Source organism: Littorina saxatilis, linkage group LG12 (assembly GCF_037325665.1).
Source record: "Littorina saxatilis isolate snail1 linkage group LG12, US_GU_Lsax_2.0, whole genome shotgun sequence".
Lineage (NCBI taxonomy): Eukaryota > Metazoa > Mollusca > Gastropoda > Littorinimorpha > Littorinidae > Littorina > Littorina saxatilis.
In genome coordinates this window covers 24,275,092-24,295,576 of record NC_090256.1, presented here as the reverse complement: position 1 = coordinate 24,295,576, position 20,485 = coordinate 24,275,092, and the positions used below count along the sequence as shown (strand labels likewise).

The following is a 20,485-nucleotide window of genomic DNA, read 5'->3' as shown; positions in this document are numbered from 1 at the left end:
CCCCTAAAGGGAATTTGAATATTTCTTGCACTTGGTTCTGTGGGGTAACACCCAGGACCTCAAACTGACAGCCCACTTTGTCAACATCACGGACCAACGAATTTAGACACAACAATCATCGAACGCTGAAGAAGAATAAGAATGCACTTGGTTACACACACAGTTGTAGAGTTTACCTGAGACAGCCAGGAAGTCATGGATGGTGGTGATGTCATCCACAGTCTCTGTCAGCAGTCGTACTTGCTTCTCCCAGGCTTCCTTGAAAGTCTCCATGTTCTCCTGTGCTGCCTTGGATCGCGGGCGAGCAGCCAACACTCGAGCAGCATTCACAACCTACAGAAAAACGGTGAACTTCTGTTTTGAAAAAGCACTGAATTGAAATGTAAGTGCTACTTTTGGACCCATTTTTTATACAGTGGAACCCCCCTTTAAAGACCCCCCAATGACTCCCTCCTTTTTAAGACCTTGTTTTCTCAGACTTTCTGTTCATAACCACTGTAAAATGACCCCCGTTTTAAGACTCCCTCCTTTTTAAGACCCGATTTTCTCAGATATTTGGAGGCCTTAAAAGGGGGGTTCCACTGTATTCAGAAATGTGAGTTATCAAAAAATGTGTTCACAAAAGTTAAAAAGTTATCAGGAATGAAACAGAAGTAACCTGATATTTGAAAAAGCACTTGATCAAAATGTAAGTGCTACTTTTGGACCCATTTTCACTATTAAGAAATATGAGTTATCAACAACAACAAAAACGCTATGTGTTTGAAAAAAAAAAGTGATCAGGAATGAAGCTGAAGTAACCTGGTAGTCTTGATGAAGCACCTCGTATTTTGAGAAATAATAAGGAAGAAAACTGCAGCAACTTAAGCTCAGTTAAACGGTCAGAGGTAGTAAATATGTGGTACATGTACATACCTGTGGACACAAAGCGTCAATCTCTGCAGCAGCCATGCGCACCAGTTTCACTCCCTCCTCATTGGCAGACATGGAACAAGCTAGGTTGGCAACCTGTAACAATAACAAGAAGAAATCTTACTCAACTGCATAAAAAAATGTACCGTACTTTCCTTATACAAGACGCACCCCCTTCTTTTAAAAAAAAATTGTAATCCAGTCACCCATTGGACGCAGTTTTTGCCATGAGAGGTGGTTCCCCTGTCATATCTGAGAGAGGAAACACTTCCTGCACCGTGAGATCAAAGGCATTGTGATAGCTGGGTGGCCTTGTTTATAGACACGACCTTCTTCCCAGGGGTCAATGACCCAGTTTTTGCCATGAGAGGTGGTTCCCCTGTCATATCTGAGAGAGGAAACACTTCCTGCACCGGGGTCAGTGACCGGTCAGTGACCGAGTTTAACAGAGTGGAAATCTGTGTGTGCGGCCAGATCAAAGGCAGGGCAGTACCTAGTAGCTGAAACATGCATTATCACAAGTTGTTTGACTGGTACTCAAGCGGTCTCTTTGATTTTTTTCCTATTTCATACACGGATTAGGCGCTTCGTTATTACGATACACATATGCACATAACAAAACATCAGTGATGACACACACAAAAACAAAATAACTTTTGATTTTCTTCTCTATCAAATAACAAACAAACAAGCTTTTATGGATCCAACCACGACTTTATCCAACAGAATCCACCACCCACACATGTCATTATTCACCTTCGTGTTCTTCTAGCTGTACACAAATGCACACAAAACAGAACTTCTACCATTTCTCTCTCATGCTTACCTCCACCAGCTCTTTCACTATTTCTCTCTCGCTCTTAGCTTACCAGCTCTTTCACCATTTCTCTCTCATGCTTACCTCCCCCAGCACTTCTAACATTTCTCTCTCACTCTTAGCTTACCAGCACTTTCACCGTTTCCCTCTCACTCTTAGCTTACCAGCACTTTCACTCTTAGCTTACCAGCACTTTCACCATTTCTCTCTCACTCTTAGCTCACCAGCACTTTCACCATTTCTCTCTCACTCTTAGCTCACCAGCACTTTCACCATTTCTCTCTCACTCTTAGCTTACCAGCACTCTCACCATTTCTCTCTCACTCTTAGCTTACCAGCACTTTCACCATTTCTCCCTCACTCTTAGCTTACCAGCACTTTCACCATTTCTCTCTCACTCTTAGCTTACCAGCACTTTCACCATGTCTCTCTCACTCTTAGCTTACCAGCACTTTCACTCTTAGCTGACCAGCACTTCTACCATTTCTTTCTCACTCTTAGCTTACCAGCACTTTCACCATTTCTCTCTCACTCTTAGCTTACCAGCACTCTCACCATTTCTCTCTCACTCTTAGCTGACCAGCTCTTTCACCATTTCTCTCACTCTTAGCTTACCAGCTCTTTCACCATTTCTCTCTCACTCTTAGCTTACCAGCACTTTCACCATTTCTCTCTCACTCTTAGCTTACCAGCACTTTCACCATTTCTCTCTCACTCTTAGCTCACCAGCACTTTCACCATTTCTCTCTCACTCTTAGCTCACCAGCACTTCTACCATTTTTTTCTCACTCTTAGCTTACCAGCACTTTGACCATTTCTCTCTCACTCTTAGCTTACCAGCACTTCTACTATTTCTTTCTCTCTCACTCTTAGCTGACCAGCTCTTTCACCATTTCTCTCACTCTTAGCTTACCAGCACTTTCACCATTTCTCTCTCACTCTTAGCTTACCAGCACTTTCACCATTTCTCTCTCACTCTTAGCTTACCAGCTCTTTCACCATTTCTCTCACTCAAGCTTACCTCCACCAGCTTATTGGCATGCTCTGTAAAGACCTGGGCGTACTCCTCCACCCCTCTCTCGTCGCCCGCCTTGGCCGCCTCGATCAACACCAGCAGGGGGACATTGGTCTCGAGGAATGTGTCCGATACGTGGTCCACCACGGCCTTGCGCAGCTGCAACACACAAAGAGAGTACCTTCTGCATGAGTGGAGTTTTACGTGTATGACCGTTTTTATCATTACGGGAAAAATGTCTGGGATAAGGCCTGAAGCTTCTTTGTTGAAATGTAGACTAGAAATGTCTTGAACTGTGAAGCGTTAAGCCTTTATGAACTTGGCAGTAGTTATGAATTCTGCGCCTGATGCACTTATTATTAGCTCCCCCCTCTTCCCGAAAAAAGAAACCAAAGAACTCTACAGTGGAACTGTTCATGGCCTTCAAGCCTATAAATCACTTTTTGTGAGCAATTTTTGACCATCCAGAGTAACCATGTCCTTTCTGCACAAAGAAAGTTGACACAAAATGGACAAAATATCAGCAACCATACCTGTCGTCTCAAGTCGCGGGTCTTCTTACACATGTTGTCAATGGCCTTCTCCAAGTTCTCGCTGGGTTCACGTCTGCCAGCCTGAAACAGGAATTAAAAGTAAATCATGAATTATAAATTAAAATCATGAATTAAAAGTCAACTCAGTCCCCAAAATTCCTTCAAAGTAAGCACTATTATACCTGTATGACCTCTGATGTTTATATTATCTACCTTTTTACTTTGCATGTCGGATACAGGTCTGCATTTTCTTATGATCCCCACTGAACTGCCACATAACATACTGACAGATTCAATTTGTCCCCCACTTTTTGGTTTGTCCCCCACTTTTGGTTCACTTGTGATCGGAAATTTTTTTTTCTTCTTCTTCAGCGTTCGACGTGATCAGAATTATGAACAGAAAAGGAAGAGTAAGGACCCATGCAGTCCAACCTTCAAATAAACAAAATCCTTCCTCGACAAACATGTTATTGAAATAGCTCATTTCAGCTCATTGAATTATACATTTTAAGTAAATAGCTGAAGAAAATAACAGAAGAAAAGTTCTTTGAAAAAGAAACATAGCATTAATTAAGTAGTATACATTAACTCATTCGCTGTGTATCGGAATTGGAATTCCGACACCTGTGTTTAGCGTTGTCCGCACGTCTGTAGTTTAGTTCCGACGGATACCACAAATTTTTAACGGTGTAAACGGCCCTGCTGACCAAGGGAAACAACCCCCGCAATAAACTTCTATCTGTCTACAGTGGAACCATTCACTGTAAACAGTTCCTTCCCTTCAATTGTTGGGATTAATTTGATTTTGTTGACAGTGTGCGACCCACAGGTCTTGACTTTTCCAAGATGGCGGATCGTTCTGCTACAAGACGTAGTAACTTGAAAAGAGTGCTAGAACTTGTTATTCAGTACGGTTCTGATCTTGACCTTAGTGATGATGATAGTGGAGATGATATTTTAGATTCTGGTGACGAGTTCGTGCCAAAGGACGATAATTTGGGTGATGATTCGGACAATGAAAGTGTCGATCATGACATTGTGTATGATGAACCCATGACGTAGAAAGTTTTGTTTTTTTTGCTTCAAAGAGGTAGTTTGACTGGATGTGAAGACAACAAAAGGTATGTTCTTTCAAATGTTTCATATATTTTCTAAAAGAGCAAGTTTCAAACTGTGCAAAAATGTAAGGTAGGTAAGGTTATTTTGTGTTGTTGATTTTTATTATTTGTTTAAAAATGGGTCAAAATTGTGCGATTTGAGGGAACACAGGGACAATTTAGACGCGCCTCGAATGAGTTAAACACAAAAATAAAACCACGATTTCAATATCAATTATCATTCAAGCCTACCATCATGATATAAAAATACAAAAGTTTGATTCTGCTTTTTATGGCATCTTCACAATCACGTTCATACCAAGTGAAGCATGCACAATAACTTTACTGATGAAAACATGCAATTTATACTTTGATAAATATTCAAAAATGCCCTATTAATTCAAAAGGACACTTAAAATAAATATTTAAAAAACTCTTACTCTTAGTTAACTTTTGATTTTCTTTCTACAACTCCAAGACCACCTTTTCACTTGTCTAAAATGCCGAACTCTGACTATGACACCAAACATTTAAGTAAAAATGTTCTTTGATTTTGTTGTGTTTGCACTGATTTTTAGGTATCCATTCGAACACATGCTTTTCTGTCTCTTATTCCACTGAAATTTTCAGAATAATTTGTTTTTTGACTTTAGTTGGATGGATGGATGGATGTGCATGCATCTAACAAACCCAGACATACGTTTTCAGATAATCTCTTTGATGTATTCATGCAATCCATGCTGAAAACAGCTATAGAAAATGGCAAATCCATGCTCAAACTTGATAAATCAAATGGATTTCGTTGCAGGGAATAAATCACTTGCTTAATAAAGAAACAGATCTGTGTACAATTCTGCTGAAAGTTAAGTTTCCAAGGCTTTTTTTAAAAGTGAATGTAACTTTTTTAACTTTTGCTCAATTCTCAACCCAGGTCCCTCTTATTCAGCTGTACTCAAAACTCCACTCGCTCAACTAACAACGCCCAAAATGGACCCAGTTCATGAATTGGAAAAAAATTCAGAAATAAAATAATAATACCCCTAGCAAAAATCCTGCAATGGTCAAATTACACAACAGTTAACATTCTCATGCTGATATATATCTGACAACAAAGCTAAAATTCATACATGTTCAACCTACTTCATCAAGAAAATCTGATACATTGGCAAAATAAATGTCACGGTCATCTCAAAAACACACATCCAGGTTGACTAATCATGCAGGATGCTATCAAGTTTACCTGTACTGCTTTACTTTTAGATGATGGTTTCCTGCACTGTTTGTCACATAATTAAAATATTATTTTCAGAAAAATCCCCCAAAATGTATGCACAGAAGAATACATTAGAATTAATTTAAGCCTTATGTTTCAAAACAATGTGTAACAATGTTTTCTAAACCTTTACTGGTATTCACTATTGTAATATTTAGCAACTCAGATAGATTAAATCAAGATCATAAACTAAGCCATCAGGCCAAAGTGATTTCTGTTTTTGTCGTTCCAAACATATCCTTGTTTTTTCCCCCGTTAAATAACAAAAAATAAATACATACAACTTTGTGTCCGGCTAAAAAATGAAGGACAAACTACAGGAAAACAGGAGAAAAAAGCACTTACATTTTTCTCGTACTCTGTAAGAAGATCTTGCAAAGCCTGACGCACAGCATTACACTCCTGTACAATACGCTCTCGGCGATCATCTCGTGTACAAGACGAATCCGCCATCAGAGCAGCTCCACTGATAATGCTTTCCAAGCGCTCTTCCAGTGATGGGCGTGAGCGGATTTCATTGTAAGACAATGGGTCCATGATGATCTTTTGCTGAAAAATGAAAACAACAGAATGAAATATCTGTGACCGGATGAGCAATACAATACCATACCATACCATACCATACAATAATACTTTATTATCTCAAAAGAGAATTTACATTACAATCCAGTGGTAACTGAACACCATCATTTTTCAATTCTAAAATCTGTAAGTTTTACGATTTTAAATATGGAGGTGATGTTTGAATTTGTTTTACCCCGGACAGTTTCTACTTTCAAAACAGTCGGGTCAGTTCTTGTGAGATATCTCTGCTTGTTTGGAAGTTTAACCTTTCTACAGCAGTTCTAAAAGAAAAAGTGCAAATCAGAGACTTTAAAAAATATATTGATTGTCATTAAATATAACCATGGAAACAGAGATGAAAATAGCAACCGATTTTGTCTCAAAACATATATGTGAAAGTACATGGGTAAATACAGAACAAATTTGCTTACATCCAGTTCATCCAGAGCAGCAGCCAGCTCCCCTGGGCCTTCGTACGGATGAGCGTCAGATGCTCCTGTGGCTTGCACGGCTCCTGATATGATGTTGATGGCGTCGCACAACTGTTTGTAGGCATAGTCGCGGTTGGCCTTGGCAGCTGCCAGCTCTGGGTGACGTACATATGCCTGAAACACAATGCAAACAAATACAAATCCTTGGCCATGTAATATCAGTGTTCGCTTGAGTTCATCCCCTGTCATTTGTTCATTTATTACTGTATCATGATTCCACTGAATAAAATTTAATTGAACCGAACGAATAAAATCATGTTTGCCAAGTTATCATTTTATAATCATCATGTGAGGATCTGGTTAAGCTCAAGTAATGGCATTGAGGATTGAAAACATCAATGAGAATAGCTTGCAAATGTAATGTGCATCAACATCTCCTTTTGCATTTTTGGAAAAAACTACCTTCAAACCAAAGAGTTACAAAATAAATCATTCTCTGGTTCGATTTACCATTTAATGATTGACACTGAATGATGAGATATTTTACCACACTTTCATCCAGATGGAAGCATGTCTACAACCTTTTTCGGTACTTTGGTTTTGTTATTGGATGATACTTAGGTTGAAGTTTTCATGCAAATGGAATCATGACTTAATACTGAGAAGGCTGGCATGAACAGAAACAACTCATATAAATACGAGTATAAAGGTTACTCAGAAGTTAAGTACCAGACCTTGGACACTCTTAACGCTAGACGAACACCAGAAATAACTCTGTCAGCGTTGAATCAATGAATGGGTTGTGAAAGTGTGAATACATGTACTCTTGCTTTTAGTGTGGCAAACTTTCCACACGTGTTCCTTGTCCACATATTTTAGACACACCCTCCCAGGTGATTGGCCTATAATGTCACATGGTCAAGTTTGACTCAGTAAAAGCAAGAGTATTCACTCTTTCACAACCTATACAAACACGACCAAGTTATTTCCAAACATTTATTCTCAAATGATGTATCTCTCAGTCTCAGTTTGCATTTAAGAAGGTCATGATACCCAGAGAACGCACAAACACACTTTCTCTCTCAGTCTCTGTGTCTTAATCCAGCCCAAACAGAGCCATCAATTCCCTCCTGCCTGTCACACGCACCTTTGAGGTTGTCAGCAGCATCATTGTGTTCTTCTTCAGCATGGCTCGTGCAGCTGCCAGCTCATCACGTCTTCGAGGATCTTTCAAGTCCTTTAATGTCCCAACAAACAGCAGAGATGAGGCAATAATCTTTAAACAGGTAACTTGTTTCCAGCACAGGCATTTAAACTCATTAACAACATTTTGTTTCAAACCTGGAGCAGTACTAATTTTCCTCAATGAATTCAATAGATCTATATTTTCCACACCGGAACCACACTAATAACCCTAAGCTTTTAGTGAGTTTAAAATATGAGAGCCGTTCAAAAAACAGAGACAAATTGACACAAACAAACACATTACATGTACTGCATCAACCATGCAGGTAAACGATACGTTATACAACTTTCAATTTCAGCTTCTTTGAACTTTTCTTATCATACTTTTGTAACAAAACGTATTCGCACCTATGAAAAAAAAGATAATTAATGACAACTACCTAGATTTTTGTTCTTCCTCAGGTTGATATGTTAACACAGTGGGTGTCGTTTTTCTTTTAATTCCTTGTTAATCTTGGAAATATTTAGTTGGGAAAACAATAAAATAATCAAACAAACAATAAAATAATCAAACACTTACAGCTTGTCTCTTGGCTGCAAGTTGCTCGAGTTCTGCGATACTCTTGCCCAGCGCCTTGAAGCCGTCCATCAAACCCTGCTGACTGGTGGCGTTCATCACACGCTCCAAGTCATCCTCCACCTGCAAAACACACCATGTTTAAAATATCAATTCTCACTGTTAACAAGCCAAAGAGATCTTTACTGACCAAGACAAAGACAGAAAAAATGCAAATTAAAAAAAATTGTGCTGTCTGTCTTGGTGAGCAAAACCTTCTTTTGATTTTTAACATTGTCAATCAATCAATCAATATGAGGCTTATATCGCGCGTATTCCGTGGGTACAGTTCTAAGCGCAGGGATTTATTTTTTTATTTTTATTTTTATTTTATGCAATTTATATCGTGCACATATTCAAGGCGCAGGGATTTATTTATGCCGTGTGAGATGGAATTTTTTTTACACAATACATCACGCATTCACATCGGCCAGCAGATCGCAGCCATTTCGGCGCATATCCTACTTTTCACGGCCTATTATTCCAAGTCACACGGGTATTTTGGTGGACATTTTTATCTATGCCTATACAATTTTGCCAGGAAAGACCCTTTTGTCAATCGTGGGATCTTTAACGTGCACACCCCAATGTAGTGTACACGAAGGGACCTCGGTTTTTCGTCTCATCCGAAAGACTAGCACTTGAACCCACCACCTAGGTTAGGAAAGGGGGGAGAAAATTGCTAACGCCCTGACCCAGGGTCGAACTCGCAACCTCTCGCTTCCGAGCGCAAGTGCGTTACCACTCGGCCACCCAGTCCTTTTGTGTCTCACCAGCAGTCAACATGTTGTTTTCTTTTTCAAAATCAATTCTCAAAATATCTCACATCACAACTAGACATGTCTGCACATCCTCTACAGTTAAGACACAGCAGATCAAACAACTACTCAGTACCAACTTATTTACTGGCACCTGCAGGCGTTGAGGTTTATCAAAATAACCTGCCTAGTTCGCTTCTGAATCATACTATACAGCTCATTTTAGACTTAGAGCAGTAGTTTTCTATGTCTTGAACTTTGACCAAATCAGTATACAACTCATTTTAGATTTAGACTTAGACTAGTAACTTAAAGCAATAGCTTTCTATGTCTTGAACTTTGACCAACTCAGTATACAAGTCATTTTAGATTTAGAGCAATAGCTTTCTATGTCTTGAACTTTGACCAAATCAGTATACAAATCATAATAGATGTCAAGCACTAGCTTTACTCTGGCCAAATAATACTGCTTTTTGAAACTTACGGAATGACCAGTCCTGAGTAGCATGTAAACGTCCACCATATCAGCCAGAATCAGCAAGCGTGTCACGGCTGACAGAAGCGCTCGGGCAGCACGGACCATGGCACCACGCTTCACTGATGAACAGGGGTCAGCCGCAAACTCCATTGAGGCTTCATTCATTGCCTCACCTGAAATTCAAACGGTATGTCATACTGAAACACGACGAAGAGACAAAAAAGAGATACCTCAAGCAATCTACAAGTTAGTACAACTTTAGAAAGTACGTCAAGAAGAAAATTAAGATTATAATCAATATGCAGACAAGCCACATAGATCTGTTTAAAGTAATATGAGTGATAACTTTCATGAAGCCAACATTTCAGTCAATTATCGATTGGGAAATATCAAGACATGTGACTGTGACTTTGTTCATGTATGGAATGAACATCAACTATATATAGGGTTCCCCTAATTGTGCAATTATCTTCTGCAGATCTTGATAGAGAGCATGCCTCTTTTAGTTCATGCCATTTTAGGTCAAAGCATAACAACAAAAGAAAAAACACCCCAATAAGAATTATCAAGATACTTACCAGTGGATTTGACCTCGTCGATTGCGGCTATCATGTCCCCTTTAACTTCTGGGTTTTCTTCTGCAATCTCTTCACCCCTCAAAATGAAATTCTCTGTAGCTTTCTGTACAGCTGCACTCAGTACATTTGCTTTCTTGGAGCGACCCTTCTTCTTGTTTGATGGTCCAGTCTGGTTGACCAACGTGGTCACCTGAGTGACAAGGGGTTCCAGAGTCTTTTCCACAGACTTTGTGCGGATCTCTAAGTTTTTGGGATCCCATTTTATCTGTAGTACACCGTCTGAAGACATCCTGACTGTCAGTAGATGTTCCTGAATGAGGATAACAGTTAACACACAATATAAAACATAATGCCACCACAATCAGACTTTGTTACGTTGAATCACAAAAACAGTCATTTTCTAACTTTGATAATAATTAATGTCAATGCGTGTCACAAGTTGGCCAGTTGCACCGCACCACGCCCATTCTCAGTAATGGGGTGCACAATTTACAGTCACCTTCTGAAAGTAAAAGATATATAATTTGTCAAACATGAATGCTGCATTCAAAGTTTGTTAACTGTCATTAAATTTATAATGTACACTCGTTAAAGGTCCTTGTCTACATTTTTGTACCGAAATCACCATTTGACCATCAAAATGCAGAGTCTATTATCTACAAATATCAACAATACACCCCCTTTCGATCAGGAAAGACGAAGCCAGTGTAGCCGTTTGAAAATTCATTGTAGTATTCCAGCGTAGTACTCATAGTAGGATATCCTTATTTGGAAAATGCCAAGCGCAAAACTCCTCTCAAATCCCGTGCATTTCGTGCGTTTCTTTGTTTGACGCCCAGCCAACCACGAAGGGCCATATCAGGGCGGTACTGCTTTGACATTTAACGTGCGCCACACACAAGACAGAAGTCGCAGCACAGGCTTCATGTCTCACCCAGTCACATTATTCTGACACCGGACCAACCAGTCCTAGCACTAACCCCATAATGCCAGACGCCAGGCGGAGCAGCCACTAGATTGCCAATTTTAAAGTCTTAGGTATGACCCGGCCGGGTTCGAACCCACGACCTCCCGATCACGGGGCGGACGCCTTACCACTAGGCCAACCGTGCCGGTTTTCGTGCGTTTAAAAAACAGCTTGGACAGCGCTCCAGTGTCAAAGTTGCTGCACTTGTTTGGGTGTGGCTATAAGCATAGTGACATGAATTTGATTGGTCAGTATTTTTAGGCAAAGCACATGTTCTCAGCAAACAGAAAACAAAATATTGGAAGCGTGAGTCACGCTACCCAAAAATAAAATCTTTTTTTTTTTACATATATTTTTTTTTCTATAACTTTTTTCCCCATGGTTCATTCATCATTTGACATAATTTTGTATCGAAATCTAACCTTAAGATTATTGAAAAAAAGCAAAAATGTAGACGACCACCTTTAAGTGGTATGTGGCGACTTTGGACAGTAAATACCTGGGACCTCAGAATGATACAAGTGTTACAATCTTGCCGACAATGTCTCAAAAAGGCCAGTTCACTTTTCCTGAATAGACGAATTCCGAAATAAACTCAGGTTTTTAATTGTATGGGTTGTGAAAGAGTGAACTGAATGCCCTTGCTTTCTACTACTACAAGGACACACTTTGGAGGGGCCAATAACTAGTGAGGGGTGTGTCGGAAACATATGGACAGGAGCAAGTGTGAAGTTATTTGTCAGAGGAAAAGCAAGGGTATTCACTCTTTGAGTCTTTCACTACCCATACAAACCTGACACGTTTATTTCCGAAAATCGTCTATTCTTACATCGCACCTCATTGCCGAGATTGTGAGAGTGGGTGAAAAACTGTATTTAATTTATTAGAGGGTAGGCTAAAATAAAATCAGCCTTTCTAACACCAAACACAGTAATTACTAGTACTTTTTCTAGCAAAATAATAGCCAACAGTGTATGGACATCACCGCGGGACCTTCAACATCCAAGAAATTGGATCCGGTCCCCCACGGGAAGAAGAAGAAGAAGAATTGAAACACACCCATGCACTCCACTCAGTCCCAGTCCCACACACAGAAATGGCCTCTAGGCTAGCAGTCACATTTCTATCCTATGAATTTAAATGCATGAATTGAAGAAAGTCATACGTTTATTAGACACCTTATGATTCAGTTACACCTGTGTATGTGTGTGTTACAATTTCATGTAATATGTCAAATATTATAATTCACTCCCAAAAGTTCTCAGCGAAGTCTTCGAACAGACAGACTTGAAAGTTGAAGAGTCGTTGTAGATCACTAGATGCGGTAATATTACAGCCACAATTAGCTCTTCCTGTTTGTTATTTCATCATCTAACTAACGTACACAAAGATCAGGAACGAATAAAATAAGTTTCGTTCGTTAAATCGCAACACAAATAACAAAATATTGGATTATCGTCGGCTTACCTACTGCCACAAGTCAAACTGTCCTCGATGAGTAACAAGCATTGACACTTCCGGTATTTTCGGTTGACGTAGTCTCACTCCAAAATAAATTATCAAGAAGAAGCTCAGAAGAAGAAGCTCTTCTGAGAAAAAGAAGCTCTGTATTTTCTCAAATAATTCTTTAATCAATTTGATGATATATAACGATTCGATCTAATTATTATTCTCGGTGGTTTCTAATTGCAAAAGCAAACTGTCACACCGGGGAGGAGGATAGAACAGCGACTATTGCGGTGCATTCCATTTGTTGTCACGTGACAACATTGGAATGAGGAAAGCCCATTTTATGACTCTCACAACAACAGTGTATAAATTTGTATTTGTTTTTGTTTTTGCGAGAAGTTAATAATTACAATAATTACGTTTACATCATAAAAAAATACGGTAGCTTTTACATTGATAAGGTTCTGCTACAATCAATCGTTGGGGGCAACTTTAGTCTGATTCTCAGTTGGGGTCTGTACATTTCACTTATAGGCCTAGTTGTTGAAAAGCTTGAAGCTACACAACTGAGCTATTCTTAGAATATATCCTCCTTCTGTCCAATATCATCGTTCTACGAAAAAAATAAGTAGTTGCCCAACAGCTTCCAATAGGCCACACAAAAAAAGTCATCATTTATTTGTTTTCTCCGTCGGGTGCCTGTGGTCAAGTAACACTTCAGTGCGCATGCGTGTACCCTATATCCGGCGCACATGTGTTCCTGTCTTGGAGTTAAAAAGATCTGTGTACACAAAGGTAAACAGAAAAACAGTAGTATTTATTATCTGTTCGTTCGAATACATCTTAGGGTACTAGATAGCTTTAACACAGAAGCACAAGGGGTATCCAAGCTGCATGTACAAGTATGTAAATCTACAAAATAAAGTGTTTTGAGTTTGGTTTCGTTTTTCGTTCCAGGATGGTGTTCTTCACTTGTGGTGCCTGCAACGAATCGCTGAAGAAGAACCAGGTGGAAAAACACTACCTACATAAATGTCGTAGGTGTGAGTTCCTGTCATGTGTGGACTGCGGCAAGGACTTCTGGTGAGCTATCTTTAAAATCAACAAGTCGCGTAAGGCGAAAATACAATATTTAGTCAAGTAGCTGCCATTTTTCAGCAAGACCGTATACTCGTAGCATCGTCAGTCCACCGCTCATGGCAAAGGCAGTGAAATTGACAAGAAGAGCGGGGTAGTAGTTGCGCTAAGAAGGATAGCACGCTTTTCTGTACCTCTCTTTGTTTTAACTTTCTGAGCGTGTTTTTAATCCAAACATATCATATCTATATGTTTTTGGAATCAGGAACCGACAAGGAATAAGATGAAAGTGTTTTTAAATTGATTTGGACAATTTAATTTTGATAATAATTTTTATATATTTAATTTTCAGAGCTTGTTTTTAATCCGAATATAACATATTTATATGTTTTTGGAATCAGCAAATGATGGAGAATAAGATAAACGTAAATTTAGATCGTTTTATAAATTTTTATTTTTTTTTACAATTTTCAGATTTTTAATGACCAAAGTCATTAATTAATTTTTAAGCCACCAAGCTGAAATGCAATACCGAACCCCGGGCTTCGTCGAAGATTACTTGACCAAAATTTCAACCAATTTGGTTGAAAAATGAGGGCGTGACAGTGCCGCCTCAACTTTCACGAAAAGCCGGATATGACGTCATCAAAGACATTTATCAAAAAAATGAAAAAAACGTTCGGGGATTTCATACCCAGGAACTCTCATGTCAAATTTTATAAAGATCGGTCCAGTAGTTTAGTCTGAATCGCTCCACACACACACACGCACACACACACGCACGCACACACACACATACACCACGACCCTCGTTTCGATTCCCCCTCGATGTTAAAATATTTAGTCAAAACTTGACTAAATATAAAAAGATGTCTGAAGTAGTGTGAAGCCATTTGTGTCAGTGTGAATGTGATTGTGAAGTTGTTGTTTTTTCATATCATTTATATGTGCAACTCCCAAAAGGTGCCCAAGAGAACACTAAATTTTCATTTTGGGTTTCTCAAAATGTCTTTTGTATTTTTGTCATGTTAAATGATTGAACTGTTCAAATTTTTCATTTAAAAGACTGTAGGTTGTCGACATAATGAGAAATTAGTGTTTGATGTGTTGCTTGTAAAACTGTTTCTCGTGACGCACAACATTTTCAGTGCTAGAATTTAGTTCATTTAAATTAAAAACCAAGATTAAAAAACATTTTTGTTTTAAGCATTTGATTGACTTTTCATTCATAGCCACATAAAGTGCTCACAGATCATGTTCCTTGAAAATTCTCATCATGTATTCTCATGGAGCTGAACAGCCTGTGTAATACCCGTGGACATCAGTTCAAGCTCAAGAAGAAACAATGCAGAACAGCTCTCCGACAATCTTTCTTCACGAACAGAATCATAGACACATGGAACTCCTTGGACAAGAATGTGGTAGAAGCGCCGACAATGAACAGTTTCAAAAATCGCTTGGACAATGCACTGAAAGACTAGGCCTATATGGTATAGCCCAAATGTCAGTATGCCTCTCACTACAAATTCCCACCAGCCAAGAAAAAGTTGATAGAATAGGCCAAGGTCAAAAGATCGTGTAGGTTACCCAGCTCAAGTTAGGCTAGGATAGCAACTGATCAAAAGATCAGACAAAGCCAAAGGCTCAACAGCCTAAGACAGTACCAGTCTGTCAACATATCCTATCATATCATGTATGTGCCACGTCACGAGAAACAATTTTGTACTTATGCAACAATGCATTCCACAAACAAACAAAATTTCTTCCTGATCAAACTTTTTAATATCCCACTTTGTTCGAATTAACATATTTGTCTGCAAAAGATACAAAGGCTTGAGTTGAGTAAACTTTGATCTCAAAATTGGCTAAACTGTATTAAATCATCTGTTTTTTGTGAAAAACCAAATCCTTTATCCACAAACATAGGGAGTCGAAGCAGCACCAAAATAAGCAATGTGAAGAACCTTAATAAGAATTTTTTTTTTTTTAATCATAAACCCCTTTGTTGGAGTAAAAAAAAAGCATATGTAATTGTAAATGTTTCTTGTGACAATAGCGTCACGTGTTGTGACTTGTAACGAGAAACATCTGAAATTATTCAGAGCCATTATTACACGCAGTCGTGTGCTTTCGTTTTGTTTAACTTCTTGATCAGAAACTTTTTAGATCAAAAGAAGCAAAAATTAGATAAAGTAATGGATTTACAAGGATTTGCTGTTTCTTGTGAAATGTTAATTTGGTGTAACGCGATCACTACACTGAACTTGACGCCTGGCTGCCATTTCGATCGTCTTCCCGGATGTCGTTTTTTTTTGCACAGACTACTATGCGGTTGATATAAATGTCGTTCTCGCCGTAAGAAAACGAAAGTTATTTACAGTAACAGCAGTGCTGTTTCTCGTGACATTTGTGACGTGAATTTTGCGACACACAAAAAATAGTTTTAATCATGAAATCATCGTGTCCATTGACTGCCATCCTACCCCCTGTTACGAGGAGTAGTTCTGAAGCATCATTCTGGGTTGCCTGATTTTGATTACTTTGGGCAAAGAAGAAAAGGGACAGTGGCTGGGTGTCATGTGAACCGTCACAAGAAACTGTACATTTTCAAGTGTTAGTTTTATAACTTTAACATATATTTTTTAAACAAAAGAGTGTTCCTTAACGTAGAAGCAACTTTATTCAATGTTTCATTACTTCAAATAAAAAGAAAAAATTATTTTGTTATCAAATGTAAGCTTTTCTGATCACACACAAAAAAAGTGGGGAAAAAAAGCAAAAAATTGGGGGTAAATTTATGTTTTAAATTCAATAAAAAAAATAGTAATACATTATACATGTACATAAGTATTTGCTACAAACCTTTGATATCATTACATTGAAACATTTCAGATTACAATGAAAGCAGCTTGATTGATATTTTCTCACAAATAAACTACGTGTAGATATTTTAAAAATGTCATCTGACGGGGAGTACCTTTTGGGAGTTGCCCACATATATATATATCTATACGGCTTGTAGGCTAGATAAGCCTTTTTTCTGCTATGTGAAATTGTTTTTAATGGTTTTTGTTTTCATTTTCTTTATTTGTTTTATTGTGTTAGTGTTCAGCGTCCATTTCTGTGTATAAGTTTTTTGCAGAGCTGAGTAAAAGCAATCTGCAGCAACAAGGCAAGAATGTATGCATTTGCTTTTGTACAGTTATATAAGTTCTGGTACTGACAGCTTGATCTGTGAACTAAGTGGTGAACTTGTTATTTCTTACAGGGGAGACACCTACCAGACCCACACCAAATGCATCACTGAAGAGGAGAAATACTCGGGCAAAAACTTTGTTGCCAAAGCCAACAAGGGGGAAGTAAAGCAGGAACAGTGGATACAGGTTTGTTGATGTGTTGTTTACATTTTGTTTTCCGGTTGGCACTTATTTGTTGATAGTCAATGTTGTCACTATTTTACTCTGGGGAGTTGTTATGGTAGATCAGAAAAGAAAGTGTGTCCTTAATCTGTATGGATTGGTGTTTATGAAATGATAATGATAAAATTAAAAAAAGAAACCCCAGAGAACTTATTGTAGGCCCGTCTACTATGTATATGTTTTTACTACTTTCAATGATAATAACATGTTATTCATACACTTACTGATTATATGTCTAAAGTTTATAAGTGTTTTTGATTGACTGGGTTAAAATGTGCATGTTGTTCAACTATGATGTGTTTTGGCAAGAACATCATTTTCCTGTCTTGTTCTGTACACAGAAAGTGCAGTCAGCCATACAAAAAGCTCCTGCCAACCCCCAGCTGCAGCAGCTATTGCAACGTCTGGAAGAGTATCCAAATGTTCCACGCAAAAAGGCCAAGTTTGAAGTAAGTTTGAAAAGCTGTAGATTGTCTTATCAAAGCGATTGTCTTATCAAAGTACAGTGTCTTTCAATAGTGTAATTTGTCAGAACAGCATCTCTGAAAGCAGTCGTTGTTTGGCAACAGAGATAGTTCACACTGATTCAGTTTGACAAAGGACGCATTGCTGGCATGAAACTAAGTACAATTCACTTGTATTGTTTCATGCTTGGTAGTCACTTTGCTCAAAGTAAGACGCTATAAAACAGGTAATTCAACCGATTCATCCTGCATATTTCACTTGATCAACTTTCAGCCAGATGATCCATCACTTATATTGTTTGATGTGTTATTACTAATTAAGTGGTGACTGTCAACAGGAGGCATGGGAATTCCAAAATTTAAAAAAATCTGAAAGTAGGCCAAGGTCCAGGGGCCGCCTATATAGGCCCCGGCAGGGTACAAGGGCAGAGCCCCTTTGGGGGGACCAGGAAGGAAAACAAATTTTAGCATTTTCGACCAATATTTTGATAGTTCTTGTGTAAGCAAATAATGGATAGAGAGACAATAGTTTAGATATAATTTACTTTTTTTTTGCCGCGGACAATTTTTTATTTTTGCTGAAACGTAATTTCCTTTTTCGCGGAAATCCGCGATGGATAATTCCCATGCCTGCAACAGGCCTACACTGTGATTGTGTTAAATGCTGCATTTCTTTTCTTACTGCCAAGAATCACAGCATGAAAGAAGGATGATACCATACAGGATGTGTTTACATTCTGACATGTTAACACAATTTCAATGTATTCGGTATTGTTGGCTCTTTTTGTGGACATGCTGTTTAATACTTTTTCAGAACTTCCTGAAGTGCAGTCTGCGCATATTCAATGTTGGTCTTCAGAATCAAGTGTGGGATATGCTTATGGCTGAGGCACATCAACAAGTAAGTTTTCTCCTGATTAGTGGTGCACTTATTCAAGGGGGTTAAAGTTTTATTTTTGAAGGAGAGTGTCTTTTTTCTCTTCTCAAGGAGACTGTGTCTTTTTGTCCAATATTGACTGAGAGCATGTAAAGTGCTAAAAGTATTTGTGACAAAACTATTGATGCATTTCATGTTTTCATGTTTCCTCATGCAAATCCCAGGCTTAGAGGTATAAGGCGGTGTGGTGGTTATTCTTATATATAATATGAGAATTGTCATCAAAATATGAGAAGCGTCGTCAACACAAGATTTGTGGAAAAGATGGTGAATAAGAGCAAGCTTTTTTCATTACATGTACTTTCTCCATAGAAGTATGTGTTTCTGCATGTCATTGGTGTGTGTGTGTGTGTCCATGCAAGTGTAGTGTTTATTTTGTGACCGTTACTTTTATTTTTATTATTCTCTGTTACTTCAGAATGTAATTGACACTGATGATTTGTTTTCAGCAAAATGGAAACAACACCACAGAAAACAGTGAAGGAAGCACAGAGCCAGGGTCAAAGTCATCTCAAACTGGAGCTACACAACAGGGGGGTCCTAGCACCGAGACCTTGGCAGCAGACCAGGAAGAAGAAGGAAAAAAGAAACTAAGCAAGAAAGAGCGAAAAGAAGAAAGGAGGAAGAAAACACATAAAGCTGAGAAAAAAGACAAACAAAAAGATGACGAAGGTGTAACAGAAGTAAATGGCGAAAACAGTAAAAAGAAAGGCAAGAGGAGGAAGAGAGATGAAGAAGAGGAGGAGGAAAACGGGGAGGAAGAAGTCAGCCGACCAACGAAGAAAAAGAAAAAAGGTGAGTTTTTGTTTTTGTGAAATGCATGCGTGAGACTTCAACACTGAACATGGTTTAGGTTAAAAAGACTTTTTCTTTTTGGACACAAATAACTTATCCCCGCAGATCTTTCCATGCATGGGCATCTTGCTTTTCTTTGCAAAAGTCAGGATCTTAGATGTATGCGAGAAGCAAAAGTTGATGTACAGTTATGTTTTGAGCTTGGTACATGTATTTTACACAGGAAGTGTTACAAGTGAAAATTAAACAAATATCTGGCATGGTATAGAAGACCCTAGTATGCCAAGCAAACGTCTCGTTGAAAGCGCATGGTATGTCTTTTTCATAATTACCGTATGTGTGCAGAGGAAAATGGTGTTGAAGAAGATGGCAGCCTGGCAAATGACAGTGGCATGGATACACTGGACGACAGCATTGCAGCTGAAGAAAAGACGGGCAAATTCAACTGGGGTCTTACCATCACCGCCGTCCTGGAATCTAAAGGAGAGATGTCTGTCAAAAAGTTACGTAAAAAGGTAAGAAGATTAATTGGCTCTTTTTTTTCCAAGTAATGTGTTGATACAGTGCTACACAGCCACGGAATGAATCAATAATTCATATTTCTGTCATTTCTTTCTTCTCATTTTTATTTTTTGATAGTTTTCCTGTACTAAGTTTTTGTATCTTTGTTATCTTAGGTTTTGGCGGAGTATGCATCCTACGGAGGCAGCAGAGGGGAGGAGAAGGTGATGGCAACGTTCAACAAAAAGCTCAGCAAACTACCTAATGTTAAGGTTCTGAAAGACAAAGTTAAACTTATTCAGTCATAACACATATTTGTTCCATAGGGCTGAATGAATTGTGATGGATGTGTTTGTTGCATAATGAAAATAAACAGAAATGAGCGAGTATGTGCTTGTAATTGTCATAACCATCACTTGGCAGTTACTTTTTCTTCTACCATGAAGGAGGAGTGTATTGTATGGTTGTAATCATGTTTTGTTTTGAAGTAAAGTGCAAACTACTAGTGTCAACTTCATGCTTTGCAAAATGTGTCAGAAATAAAGCATAGCACTCAATTACAAACTTGTTTGTGTTTCAAAAGAATGCTTGTTTGAGCCACTCAAAGAAACTCGGATCA

General features: G+C 38.5%; 2 protein-coding genes across 2 annotated transcripts in view; one reads left to right on the top strand and one right to left on the bottom strand.

Moving 5' to 3' along the window:
* LOC138981578 (catenin alpha-2-like) overlaps positions 1–12,870 on the bottom strand; it is a 33,149-nt gene extending 20,279 nt beyond the window's left edge. The window contains exons 1-11 of the mRNA XM_070354541.1: positions 12,692–12,870; positions 10,258–10,567; positions 9,686–9,852; positions 8,408–8,527; positions 7,790–7,879; positions 6,643–6,816; positions 5,993–6,196; positions 3,278–3,358; positions 2,751–2,903; positions 916–1,008; positions 177–333 (exon numbers count right to left, since the gene is read on the bottom strand). Of these exons, the coding sequence (XP_070210642.1) occupies positions 177–333; positions 916–1,008; positions 2,751–2,903; positions 3,278–3,358; positions 5,993–6,196; positions 6,643–6,816; positions 7,790–7,879; positions 8,408–8,527; positions 9,686–9,852; positions 10,258–10,546 (1,528 nt within the window). The 5' untranslated portion in view covers positions 10,547–10,567; positions 12,692–12,870. The remainder of the gene's footprint in view (positions 1–176; positions 334–915; positions 1,009–2,750; positions 2,904–3,277; positions 3,359–5,992; positions 6,197–6,642; positions 6,817–7,789; positions 7,880–8,407; positions 8,528–9,685; positions 9,853–10,257; positions 10,568–12,691) is intronic.
* A 464-nt stretch (positions 12,871–13,334) lies between these two features.
* Positions 13,335–20,430, top strand: LOC138981582 (cell growth-regulating nucleolar protein-like). The gene is made up of 8 exons (XM_070354549.1): positions 13,335–13,468; positions 13,631–13,756; positions 17,019–17,133; positions 17,511–17,618; positions 18,448–18,534; positions 19,020–19,365; positions 19,711–19,880; positions 20,043–20,430. Exons 2-8 carry the CDS (start codon positions 13,632–13,634, stop codon positions 20,172–20,174), a joined length of 1,083 nt encoding a protein of 360 aa, XP_070210650.1. The 5' UTR covers positions 13,335–13,468; position 13,631; the 3' UTR covers positions 20,175–20,430.
* The last annotated feature ends 55 nt before the right edge of the window (positions 20,431–20,485 follow it).

Coding starts and splice junctions, on each gene's coding strand:
- LOC138981582 (XM_070354549.1), top strand. CDS start 13,632: ATGGTGTTCTTCACTTGTGGTGCCTGCAACGAATCGCTGAAGAAGAAC. Junction 13,757..17,018: donor GACTGCGGCAAGGACTTCTG/GTGAGCTATCTT, acceptor TATTTCTTACAG/GGGAGACACCTACCAGACCC. Junction 17,134..17,510: donor AGCAGGAACAGTGGATACAG/GTTTGTTGATGT, acceptor TTCTGTACACAG/AAAGTGCAGTCAGCCATACA.